Source organism: Euprymna scolopes, chromosome 45, assembly GCF_053919585.1.
Source record: "Euprymna scolopes isolate OS-2025 chromosome 45, ASM5391958v1, whole genome shotgun sequence".
Lineage (NCBI taxonomy): Eukaryota > Metazoa > Mollusca > Cephalopoda > Sepiida > Sepiolidae > Euprymna > Euprymna scolopes.
The window spans coordinates 36,592,140-36,606,992 of NC_136526.1; the positions used below are offsets into that span (position 1 = coordinate 36,592,140).

A 14,853-nucleotide genomic window follows, 5' to 3' on the forward strand; every position below is an offset into this window, starting at 1 on the left:
ATATATTTATTATTCTTATGAGAGAGGAATTTTGTATGTTTATGTATCATTTGCTATTTCGAGCAAAAGAATATTTTACCTACATAAGACGGGTATTACACATATGAAATAATTGTATCTTACCTAGGGTAGGTAATTTACAGCATGTATATGCAAGGACGGGTAATATGCAACACATTTATCTCATCAAATCCCTAGCAATGCCAGGTATTTTGCTAATATATATTCTCACCTATTTCATTCAATCCTGGGCAATGCTGGGTGTTTTGCTAGTATATATCTCAATCAATCTCATGAAATCCTGGTCGACGCAAAGTATTCTGTTAGTATATATTTCAATCAATCTAATTCAATCCAAAGCAACGCCAAGTATTCTGCTAGTATATATTTGCATCTATCTCATTACATCCCAAGTGACTCCTGTTAATCTGTAAGTTTATATGTTGACGTATCTCGTTGAATTCCATGATTCTTGGATTGTTACACATTTCAACAATTTAACCCATATTATCGCTCACCTGTCTAAAATAATAACTTTAAGACATTGTCTTGGCTGGTTTTTCATTACAAACACATCATCCGAATAACTCACATTTAATCATTTTTCATAATTTTTGTCTATATCGTGATTGGTTTAAAGTGAAAAATCCATCATTATTTACTGTTGATTTATCAAATAAAAATATGAGTAAATTCATAACCATGCCAATGGGTCTTATTTCTGTTTCTAATTTATTATTTTAAATATTTGATCAGCGTTTACTTGTAGAAGGCAGAATACTTATGTCAGGATATCATGACAAACCCCTTTTAGGAGACGAAAAAATAATTGACAATAGAGTCGTGTAAGCATTCAAATGTGTCTTCTCATATGATTTCTTAACAGCGACTTTCGTATGAAAGAAATCACACACACTTCACACGAATAGGGTTTCTCTCCAGTATGCAGTCTCATGTGACCTTTCAATGTTGACTTCTGGCTAAAGGAAGCGCCACATATTTCACAAGAATATGGTTTTTCTCCAGTGTGTATTCTCTGATGATCCTTCAGGGACGACTTTTGTGTAAAAGAAGAGCCACAGGTGTCACAAGAGAATGGTTTCTCTCCAGTGTGTGTTCGCATGTGGTTTTTCAAATTTGATTTATCAGCAAATGAACACGCACATATTTCACAACAAAATGGTTTATTCCCAGTGTGTATATTATTGTGTCGATACAAATGTGATCGACTCGTAAATGAAGATCCGCATATCTCACAAGAAAAAGGCCTCTCCCCAGTGTGAATACGCATGTGTCTTGTTAGGTGCGAGTTGTCAGAAGATGAATATCCACAGATCTTACAGCAAAATGGTTTCTCGCCAGTGTGAATACGCATGTGTTTACACAAAATCGATTTCACTGAGAATGAAGACCCGCATATTTCACAAGAATATGGTTTTTCTCCAGTGTGTAAGCGTACATGCTTTTTCAGATTTGATTTCTCAGAAAATGAAGATTTGCAGATCTCACAAGAAAAGGGCTTCTCGCCAGTGTGTATTCGCATATGATTGTCTAGATTTGTCTTGTGCGAAAAAGAATAGCTGCATATCTCACAGGAATATGGTTTCTCCCCTGTGTGTGTACGCATGTGAATTGTCAAGACTGATTTGTTAGAAAAGGAAGAACCACATATTTCACAGGAAAATGGCCTCTCCCCAGTGTGTATGCGCGTATGAATTGTGAAAGCCGATTTGTTTACAAATGTAGAGCCACATATTTTACAGGAAAATGGCCTCTCCCCAGTGTGTATACGCATATGAATTGTGAAAGCTGATTTATTCGCAAATGTAGAGCCACATATTTTACAGGAAAATGGTTTTCGTCCAGTCTGTATATGTGCACCACCAGTCATGGTTGTCATGTGATGTCACGGAGAATTCCCAGGAAAACAGTTTCAACATATGGAAGGAGAGCCGCAAAATGTACACAAAAATGGGTTCTCTTCTCCAAATATTTCCATTATATCTGTAAATAGATAAAATATTAAAAAATATAATATTTTTAATCGAAAGGAAATGTATGCATTCATGTTTAGCACTGAAAGTCCCCCGGGGATGCGAACGAGAATTTTGCCAGGGTCACCCATATGCGATTTATATTAAGAACAATGAGCTCCTCATTTTAGCCAAGTTTCAAAACAATCTAATGGATGGATCAAAACTTATGGGGCAAAACATGTCATTTTTGGGCCATTTGGGGGCATTTTTGACCTCTTTTGAGCCTCTGGGAGAAATTTTTGTAAAAAATTTTTTTTACTGTGCACATCTATTTAATGAAATACAATTTGTGGCAAAATTTCAGGAAAAACTATCTGGCAATTGTCTGGACTAATGGGAGAATGGACGCCACTGAAAACATAGGTCCCTTTCCAATAAATCGGGGAACCAAAAAATATTCTTTGTTGACAAATATGAATCTGCATTACATCTTAACTCTGTTCAGTTGGTGTTACATACACACCTACAAACACCCAGGCAATGCTAGGCACCCCGCTAGTTACAATTAAAGGAGAAATTCTAAACTAAATAAGCCAGCAAAAATTATCATGTCGTATACAAACCCAAATAAAAATACAATATAATTCTTTTTTTCCATTATAAAAATCTAATACCCGAAAATATTAATTTAATATTCTATTATTTAACTATTACAAAAATAAAGTAAACTTTATGTTAGTTTAAAGCTTAAGGTAATGACTATAATTTTAATCTTATTCAGCCATGCGTCCACCAAAAGACATTCAAACAACCTAATATTTCCCATTATTTCTTTAGACCTATAATAATTTTACATCTTAAGTCTGTTCAGTTGGTGTCTATCCATTACACCTTTTTTTTTACATAGGCGTCACCACTTATCAAGGTCGATCGGCCACTCAAGGATAAGGGTTAAAGGGTGTAGAGTAGTCAAAAGGACAATATAGTAATCAATAGTAATGGAAGTTCGGTAAATTTGTTAACTTAAGTGGAACGGCTCATCAGAAACTTGTTCACGTTGGACTTGAAGACAACCATATTATAGACAGCTGGAAAGCAGGAAAACGGAAGACAATTCCACAGGCATGCAGTTCTAAGAAAGAAGCTTTGATCATGGAATCTATGTTTAGGTTTAGGCATAGATAAAGAGTGGGGAAAATTATTGATAATGTTTTCAGCTAGTCTAGTGTTTCTTGTGAAAGTTTGGCGAGGGGGGGCATAGATTGAAGCTCAGTCGAACACTTTCCATGAAAATAACGATAAAGCAGAGACAAACTCGCAACATTTCTTCTGTGAGATAGAGGTTGCAGTAAAGAGAAAAGGACATCTCCCACCAGGCCACAAAGTCTATTTTGAACCCTATCAAGGCAGGACAAGTCTTTTCTAGCAGCTCCTGTCCATATGTGGCAACAGTATTCCATCCTTGGACGTATCTGGCTCTTATATAGATAGAGAATTGCATCAGCAGTGAGATATCTATTGGATCGATAGAAGGATCCGACCATTTTTCCAGCGGCCTTGGCAACAGATTTGATGTATGTATTCCATTTAAGATCAGTTTAAGTTTAAGACCTGTTTTACCTTCTACAAATTTCTTTCATATACACACTAAGATATGCTTCATACAAACTACCATAAGTTCTGATGAGTCTATTATAATCAACTAAAACACCAGAAAATATGTTTAATAATATTTAACAGTCGATGTACTTACATTTTGTATACTGCATAACAGAACTGAAAAGATTTTTGACATGTCTGAGCATGACAGAATAAGTGACATCCAGCAAATGTAAGTTGATCATGTTACCTAGATATTGAATATAGATTTATTTCTATATATTGAATACAGATTTATTTCTATATATTGAATATAGATTTATTTCTATATATTGAATATAGATTTATTTCTATATATTGAATACAGATTTATTTCTATATATTGAATATAGATTTATTTCTATATATTGAATATAGATTTATTTCTATATATTGAATATAGATTTATTTCTATATATTGAATACAGATTTATTTCTATATATTGAATATAGATTTATTTCTATATATTGAATATAGATTTATTTCTATATATTGAATACAGATTTATTTCTATATATGATAAAAGTGAACATGCCTGTCTCTGGAAAGGTCTCTATCGAACTATTCTGTCAATTTTTGGTGATATTCTTGAAACTTGAAATATGATGCATTCGGACATGTGCAACAAAACCGATGGTAAAAGTGTTCTATGCATGTGCAAATATACATTTATATATTTAACTGCATTACTCTTTTTCTCTCTTCTTACCAGTAACGTTTTGCTTAATTCATTCGTCTCTCTCTCTCTTCTTTTACCATGCAGAAAGAATGTAGTTCAGTTACTGGAGCTACCCATTTTAAATGCAATACTGTATTTTAATAAATCTTGATTCTGGGCAATGCCATATAAAACAAAACAATATTCTTAGTTTTGAATAATTCTGTTACGTTCACCTGCTTTCACAATTATATGAAGAGAAATTATTAGGGTTCTACAGACAAACTTACCTTTAGTTGAACTTTGACAACTAAATGTTTTCGTTTACTAGCCAAATAGAAAAGTTACTAGCTAAACCCAAATGATTTTTAGAATATGATATGTTCGTTCTGTGACGAGTATGTACATTCGTCCAACAAGAGACATTCAAGCAACCTAATATTTCTAGTTATTTCTTTAGAACTATAATTAGTTTCCTACGCATTAGCATTGATTGTATAACTTAGTTTATAAACTAAAATCCCTATCCAAATTTCCGAGTATATTTACTATCAAGTGAACGATTCCAATACCTTTATAAAATTACAACTACTAGTAATACTCAAATGGAAGAACTAATCAATATTCATTTTTTTAGGATATAAAGCCAAAAGTTAGTCCTTTCTTACTATAAAGTAAATTCTTGGCTATAGTAATATTAATATTCATTGAAAGTAAATCACTAAAGCTACATATATTAGCTTAATATTTTAATTGTTTTATACAAATATTTTGTATTTATTTTCAACTAGCCTCCCGGCGTTGTCCGGGTGTTTGGAGGTGTCTGTTGAGCAAAAAAAAAAGTTGTAGTAGGCAGGCAGGCTAAATTTTATTATTCAGAACATCCGAGGGTGAAAAATTTGCATAACGAATCTTTGATGGTATGTTGTTTCAAACGGGAATCAAATCTTTGCCATGTTCGCTCAATATAGTGCGCACTGCAACTACATTTAAATAAATAAATAAAAGAATTATTATGTTGGGGGAAGAACATCTTTTCAAATGGACGACAACATCGGTCTGGTTGAAAAAAACAACATGTGGATTTGATGCAAAATAACACTGTTGCACAGTGTTCTCGGCCTTTCATGCTGACACGTCCATTAAGCAATCAGCTTTGATCAATCTGAGGGAAACCCCTTATATCAGACAACTGCTATTCATTTGGACACTCCCCTTTTTATGGGGACCTGGTTTTCCCCAACATTTAGGGGAAACAAACAAATATGTAGAAAGCATAAAGCTTAACTGGCTTAACTCCATGGTTTCATTTCTCAATGATGTTTTTTAATTTCAACATTTCTCGCTTCTCTGCCCTCTTAGCATCACGATAAGATGTCACACTTTCTTTTCGCCTTCGCCTCAACGCTTCAGGTTTGAGCCTACCTGTCTACTAACTTTTTTTTTCCTACACGCACACACCGACAAACACCCGGGCAACACCAGGCACCCCTGCTAGTCTATTATATAAAAGGCAAAATAGGCACACGTATTTGTGTATGTCTGCAAAAGGCTTTTTTCGTCGGGCTTCTCGCATTGGTTACATTTCCTTATACTCTATTTTTATTTTTAAAGGTTTCCTTGTCTTTCTTGTATAAATAAAGCGAAACTAATGGAAGCAAAGGCATCCACCTGACCTTTCGGGCTGGGATGTTTTGAAGGCAATTAAGTTTAATTAAGAAAATGAAATACATTTTCTGTTGCCATCAACACCTTGTCTTGAAGTCTTCATTTTGCAGACACTATATATATATATATATATATATATATATATATATATATATATATATATATATATATATAAATTGACAAGAAATATATATATATATAAATAAATTGACAAGATATTTATAAAATATACACACATAAACTGACAAGAATTTAATATATATACATTAAGAATTTCATATATGTACATATATTAACAAGAATTAAATATATATATAAATATATATACATAAATTAACAAGAATTTAATATATATATATATATGCATAAATTAACAAGAACTTAATATATATACAAATATATATACATATATTAGCAAGAATTTAATATATATATATACATAAATTATCAAAAATGTAATATATATGTACACATATATTGACAAGAATTTATATATATATATATATACAGATAAATTATCAAAAATAAATATATATATACATATATTAACAAGAATTTATATATATATATATAAATATATATACATAAATTAACAAAATTTAATATATATATATAAATATATATACATAAATGAACAAGAATTTAATATATATATATATATAAATATATATGTACGTATATTAACAAGACTTTAATATATATATATAAATTAAGAATTTAATATATATATATGAATTAAGAATTTAATATATATATATATATATGAATTAAGAATTTAATATATATATATATATATGAATTAAGAATTTAATATATATATATATATATATATATGAATTAAGAATTTAATATATATATGAATTAAGAATTTAATATATATATATATATATGAATTAAGAATTTAATATATATATATGAATTAAGAATTTAATATATATATATATATATATATATATATATTAATTAAGAATTTAATATATATATATATGAAGTAAGAATTTAATATATATATATATGAAGTAAGAATTTAATATATATATATATGAATTAAGAATTTAATATATATATATGAATTAAGAATTAAATATAAATATATATGAATTAAGAATTTAATATATATATATATGAATTAAGAATTTAATATATATATATATATGAATTAAGAATTTAATATATATATATGAATTAAGAATTTAATATATATATATATATGAATTAAGAATTTAATATATATATAAATGAATTAAGAATTTAAAATATATATATATGAATTAAGAATTTAATATATATATATATGAATTAAGAATTTAATATATATATATATATGAATTAAGAATTTAATATATATATATGAATTAAGAATTTAATATATATATATATGAATTAAGAATTTAATATATATATAAATGAATTAAGAATTTAAAATATATATATATGAATTAAGAATTTAATATATATATATATATATGTGAATTTAAAATTTTATATATATATATATATATGAATTAAAAATTTTATATACATATATATGAATTAAAAATTTTATATACATATATATGAATTAAAAATTTTATATACATATATATGAATTAAAAATTTTATATACATATATATGAATTAAAAATTTTATATATATACATATATGAATTAAAAATTTTATATATATATATATATATGAATTAAAAATTTTATATATATATATATGAATTAAAAATTATATATATATGAATTAAAAATTTAATATATATATAGGAATTAATAATTTAATATATATATATATATATATATATGAATTAAGAATTTTATATATATGTATATATATATGAATTAAGGATTTAATATATATATATATTAAGAATTTAATATATATATAAAGAATTTAATATATATACATATATTAAGAATTTAATATATATACGTATATTAACAAACATTTAATATATATATAAATATATATATACATATATTAGCAAGAATTTAATATGTATATAAATATGTATATATATATTAAAAAGAATTTAATATATATATAATATATATACATATATTAACAAGAATTTATATATATATATATATAAATATATATATATACATAAATTAACAGAAATTTAATATATATATATAATATATTAACAAGAATTTAATATATATATATATATATATTTATTAGGAATTTAATATATATGCAAATTAACAAAAATTTAATATATATATATACATATATTAACAAGAATTTAATCTCTCTCTATGTATATATATTAACAAAAATTTAATATATATGTATATATATATATAAATATATATATATTTAAATAAATTAACAAGAATTTTATATATTTATACATATATTAACAAGTATTTAACATTATATATATATATATATATATATATATATATATATATATATATATATATATATATATATATATATATATGTATATATATATATATATATATATATATATATATATATATATATATAAAAATTAGAAAGCATTTCATCCAAGGCATGGAAATTGTTAAACAAAATGTTTTTACTATAGGCTTTAAAAATAAAGGTAGAAGATTCAATTTGAAATTCATTTATCTTCAAAGTGCACTTGTATAAATTTTACAAAGTAAGGTATAAAAATTTAATTTTAATTGATTCAAAAAACTGCCTTGGATTTATTTTATGTAATTTACATTCTGTTGCACTTTAAAAAAATCATTGAAAATTTTATATCTATATCATTAATTGCTAGATAAAAGATACTGTTTTTAAATTGCAACAAAATGTACATTACATAAAATAAATCCAAGGTAATTTTTTGATTCAATTTAAATAAAATTTTTATACCTTACTTTGTAAAATTTATAAAAGTGAAATAATAAAATCATGGGGTGTTCATTCGTGCCTGATCTCCATAGAATGGAAATGTCACAAAGTTTAACAAGGTTTTTTAATATAGATCCACAGAATATTGTGATAAGTGTTTCAGTGTGAACAGGTATGGTATAATAAATTATGACGTTTATGTATTTTATTTTTACTTTCATCATATTTTGCTTTGGTTTTGATACCCACAAATTCGAAGCTATCTCTTTACAACACTTCCTTTTCATAACCTATCATACTTCAATAAATCAGAATCCATTTTCTGTGGGCTGTTTTAGAACCCAGTCAACGACGGGTACTTTTGCTAGTATATATATATATATATATATATATATATATATATATATATATATATATAAACAAGACTTTAATATATATATATATATATAAACAAGACTTTAATATATATATATATATATATATATATACACATAAACAAGACTTCAATATATATATATATATATATGCATAAACAAGACTTCAATACATATATATATATATGTATATATATGCATAAACAAGACTTTAATATATGTATATATATATATATATACATAAACAAGTCTTTAATATATGCATATATATACATATATATACATAAACAAGACTTTAATATATGTATATATATACATAAACAAGACTTTAATATATATATATATATATACATAAATTAACAACAATCATATATATATCTATATATATATATATATATATATATATATATATATACACACATAAATTAACATCATAAATGATACTGTAGATTTGGCTTTTGAAGGTGGAAAAGGTAAATATATAGACTTTTCAAACTCTAAAGCTTTCTTGTAAAAATAAAAATATCAAAACTAGTGTTTCTAAAGGTATTTTAAAAATACTTGTAAGTCATCTTATTAAAGAATGCTATTTTCAAATAGGAAATAAAATATTACTCCAAACGATAGGTATCCCAATGGGATTGGATCCTGCACCATTTTGGGCAAATTTGTATTTACATAAACTCGAGTATATATATATACGGCATCACTATTAAAAGCAGATATATCTAAAACATATAACTTTCATGGATGTAGGAGATTTATAGATGACCTTATGTGTATAAACGATAATGATGAATTCGAAAAAAATAAACATCTTATATATCCAAACGAATTAAAATTGAATTGTGAACATAGAGGACAACAGGCTACATTTCTGGAATTAGATATAAAAATTGAGGATGGGATTTTTCTTTATAAAATATTTGATAAAAGAAACGCTTTCCCATTTAAAATAGTATGTATGCCCCATAAAGATAGCACCTGCCCTGTTTTTATGTTTTATGGAACCATTATGTCAGAGTTTTTGAGAATAGCTTGCGTTACTTTAAAACTAACAGACTTTATACCATCAGTTTCTAGTTTAGTAATAAGGATTATAAAACAAGGTGGGGATAAAAATAAAATATTAAAACAGTTAAATAAAGCATTTGTTCGTTATCCTGATGCTTTTGAATCGTTTAAGATAAACCCGACTATATTAATAAAGGAAATCCAAAACTATATTAGCAATGTATAAAATGTATTTATAATTACATATAATAAATTTATTACAAAAAAAAAAAAAAAATGTATATATGTAGAAATATTTTTAACCTTTATACATCTAATTTTAAACAAGAATGTAAATATACTAAATACTAATCATAATCTTATAAATACAAGACTGAAAAATTAAAAAATTAAAAAATGTATCCATTTTAAATGTGGAAATTGATGAATCGCACAGGTAAGAAATTCATTTTTATAGTATGAAAAGGTTAATTGCAATTAAGAATAGGAAAATTGGATCAAATGTTTGAAATATATCTTCTTCCTAAGATTAAGGGTGGTGGTGTTTGATCAACACTGCTGGGGAGCCATGATGTAATATACTGTTTTGTTTTTAAATCCCCGAAACAGTGTTTCATGGTAAACAAATGATGATCCCTTGAAAAATAAATTATTGGTATTATAGTAAATTCGAGAGCGAGTTGATGCAGTGATTGCAGGTGATTAAATGACTTACTGACTAGATGGTTTTCTAACGAATGATAAAAAATATTTTTTTGTATAGTTTTAAAGGTTAAAAACTTCCAAGACTATATATATATGTATATATATACATAAACAAGACTTTAATATACATATATATATATATATATATATATATATATATATACATACATACATACATAAATTAACAACAATCATATATATATATATATATAGAGAGAGAGAGAGATACACACATAAATTAACATCATATATATATATATATATACACATAAATCACCATCATATATATATATATATATATATATATATATATATATATATATATATAAAGTAACAATCATATATATATATATGCATGAATTAACAACAATCATTCATATATATATATATATATATATATATATACATAAATTAGCAAGAATTTAATATATATATATATCTATATATATAACAAAATAAGCATTGAAAACAATGAGACGTAGATTCCATGAACAAAGCTTCTCTCTTAGAACTGCACGCCTGTGGAACTCTCTACCGCTTGCCTGTTTCCCTCCTGACTTCAACATGGATATCTTCAAATCCAACATAAACAAATTCCTGATGAACCGCCCCCCCCGACCCTAAGTAATGACACTTTATCAAATCTCCAATACTAACGAATAATACAACACTATCCCATTGATTACTGTACACAAAATAAACCTTATCCCCGAGTGGCTCCTGAGCCTTGATTAGTGGTGACCTTCATGTAAAAAAAAAAAAAAAAAAAAAATTGGAAATTATACTTACATTTTTTGTTGTTGTTTTGCGGTTGAAATATTTTCATATGAAAAAGGAAAGCAGGAATGCTGTAAAAGAAAGCAATAATAGAATAAATTTTTTTTAAGTACACACAGTAATTCTTTTGATTTGATGATCTATTGTATTTAAAACAAAACTTAGGATCGTTACAGATTGGAGTGAGGATTAATTTATGGCCAGGCGTGTTAAAATAAGGTGTCATGGCGGAAGAAGTAATAGTTATTACTATGTCTATGACAACAGCATATTCTTTTCATTGTTGTGACTCTCGAGTATATATCCGGCACAGTTAATCAACTGAGAAGCACATCACATCACTCTATATAAAAGCATATATCAACGGATATATATATTCTAGAGTCAAAACAATGAAAAGAATATGCTGTTCTGTTGTCATAGCCCTAATGCAATAGACGATGCTTTATTCCATCAAATTCGGGTAAAAAATGCCGTAGGAAAAACGTCACAGAAAAGAACAGGCATCGATAAAAATTATTATTTTTTAAATTATTTTAATAAATTTTGTTTGTAAATAAGAAAACTATTGGGGAATATTGTGTAATGCGTTTTGATGCGAGTGAGTGTACGTATTGAGCCGCGTTATTTTTAAAATGTTATTTTCAAGTTTAATTAAACTTGGGTTTGTATTACTGTACACATAGATTCGAAAAGTTGTCAAAAAACAAATATATAACAAATAAATGTTATCAAAGGCAAGATAAGTTACTTTTCTACCAAACTGGATATATTTTTCGTGTTTTTATTCAATGTAACATGTTTATTCAGCTCGAAAAACATACAGTTTCCGATGTATTGGAAAATTCAAAATGGCGCCCAACTTTCTCTTTAACACGGTAAGTTTGTGAAAAGGTGTTATAAATAATAAACTAGACAAAATACTGTTAAAAACCCACCGAATACATGTCAGTCTATGTAACGGTAATATATAATGAGCGAGTTTCTAACAGTATTTTGTCTAGTTTTATATTTATAGCACCTTTTCCCAAACTTACCCTGTTAAAGATAGAGTTGGGTGCCATTTTGAATTTTCCAATACATCGGTAAACACAGTATGTTTATCGAGCTGAATAAACATGTTACATTAAATAAAAACACTGAAAACATATCCAGTTAGGTAGAAAAGTAACTTATATTGCCTTTCATAACATGGTTCATTTATTTGTTATATATCTGTTTTTTGACAACTTTTTCGAATCTATGTGTACAGTAATACAAACCCTTAAACTTTTATGATATCTGTTTTTATTAAATTGTAAGGTTAAAGTACAGAATAATTACAAAACACCCTACCCGTGTTAAGAATGGCTTTCTAAATAATAACTTTATTATTTCACCACGGATGTAACCGCACTGGCGCACTGCACTAGTACTTGTTATTATTAGTATTAGTACTATTATAATTAATATTATTATTATTAACATTATCATAATCATCATCATTATTATTATTATTATTATACTTACATTTTGTTACGGTCTTTTATAGCTTGAAGTGTTTTCGCCGGATATAATGGCACAGAAAAACAGGCACCGGTAAAAATGACAAAAAAAAATGAATTGGGGGGAAAAAATAATACAAGCGAAAAAAATTTTCCAGTTGATCAAAATCGTGGATACGATACGCGAAGAAAAAATATTAAGACATTTGTCAAATTACAAAGAAATTATAGGTTGGAAGAATGCTTTTTGATTGGCTGTTGAAATGACGTCATTAATGTAAAAAAAAAAATTCTTAAATTAAATTATTGTAAAAGAATTATTTAATTATTAATTATACAAATATTGTAAAAGAACTTTTGGCGCTTCTACACTATTAGAACAAAATTTTGTAGTCGATAAACGGAATTTCCAGATAAAGAAAAACAAACACTTGTTTATGTTTCTGTTGTACTAGTAGACAGCTTGCTCGGGCAAGGTGTCTACTCGTACAACAGTTTCTACGGATTTTTTTTTTTTTTTTTTTTTTTGTCAATTCTAATAAATTACAATGGTAGCTCCCAAATTATGCAGTCGAAATTACCTGAATATTACGGAATTATTTAAAAAACAAAAAAAAAAAACAACAATATTAATCGTGTTACCAGGTGAAAAATTGCGGCCATCGAATCGAAATGGAAAATTACCTCCCTTGTGAACTCTCTTTTGTTTAACGGTCGTTTTCATCAAATTCTATTTTTTATTTTCTTTAATAAATAATTGTCTACCTTATCGATTTTGTGGTTAAATACAATGACCCCCCACAACTCAATCTTCACTCTTCAATCCTGCAGTCCAATGCACTGACAGCAATTGCTTCTGCCAAACAAAAAAGACACCCGTCACCCTCTCTCCCAAATACAGGCTTTTTATAGGACAAAACCGTCCAAAGTTATTTGCATACTCTTCCCATGATCTCTAGTCTATAAATAGACGCAGTGGCCATTCTCTTCTTTCTTCTTTCACTCTCTGAAGCGGGCGTTGCCAGTGGTAAAAGGTTTGCACGATTTTTTTTTTTTTACTACAGATTTTTATAATTTTTTGATAAAATCATCTTCGAAATACGAGGAATAGGTAGATACTGTGAGAATTAATTTCCTCACACGTTTTAGAACTCGGCAGAATGCTGAAAAGGGGCAATGGAATAAAGCAAGCTTTACCTGAGGAGAAGAATTTTAGTCTTCTACGGAGGATTGCGAAAAATATGCCCTTTTCTCGCGTCTCTGAGAGTCTGGTAATTTTCTAGAGGTGTAGAATTGCTTCCCTTAGTAGAAAGGGAACAGATACCATTTATTTATGGTATATGGATGAATAAACTCCAATAAACGGAGTTGAATTATCAGTTCTAGGAAAGATGACGTTCCGTCTAAAAATTCCTATCATAATAGGAATAAATACTTGATAAAGGAAAAAAAAAGGGGGGATGGTACGCCGAGCATGGTTGACCTCGAGCCCCTACCCTTGGGGGAGATACTTTTTTGAAGTCCACACCCAGGCAGGGATTTTGCAAAAGAGAACGATAATGTCTGTAAGGTTTAAAACTTTTTTATTATTATTTTTTTTTATTACATTTTCACCCCAAACAAGGCACATTGCAACTTTGGTGTAGGGGGCTACTATCAGGGGCAGCAACTACTGGGGCACTATGTTGGGATTTGGGCAGCAAGATGTCGGTTCACGTTGCACTTGAACTTCTGAGTGTC

General features: G+C 27.3%; 1 protein-coding gene across 1 annotated transcript; it reads right to left on the reverse strand.

Annotated features, from left to right (window-relative positions):
• Positions 1–547: 547 nt before the first annotated feature.
• On the reverse strand, positions 548–13,425 carry LOC145269433 (uncharacterized). The gene is made up of 3 exons (XM_080125110.1): positions 13,139–13,425; positions 11,642–11,700; positions 548–2,004 (listed from the first exon to the last, which is right to left on the reverse strand). Exon 3 carries the CDS (start codon positions 1,898–1,900, stop codon positions 854–856), a length of 1,047 nt encoding a protein of 348 aa, XP_079981236.1. The 5' UTR covers positions 1,901–2,004; positions 11,642–11,700; positions 13,139–13,425; the 3' UTR covers positions 548–853.
• Positions 13,426–14,853: the final 1,428 nt, after the last annotated feature.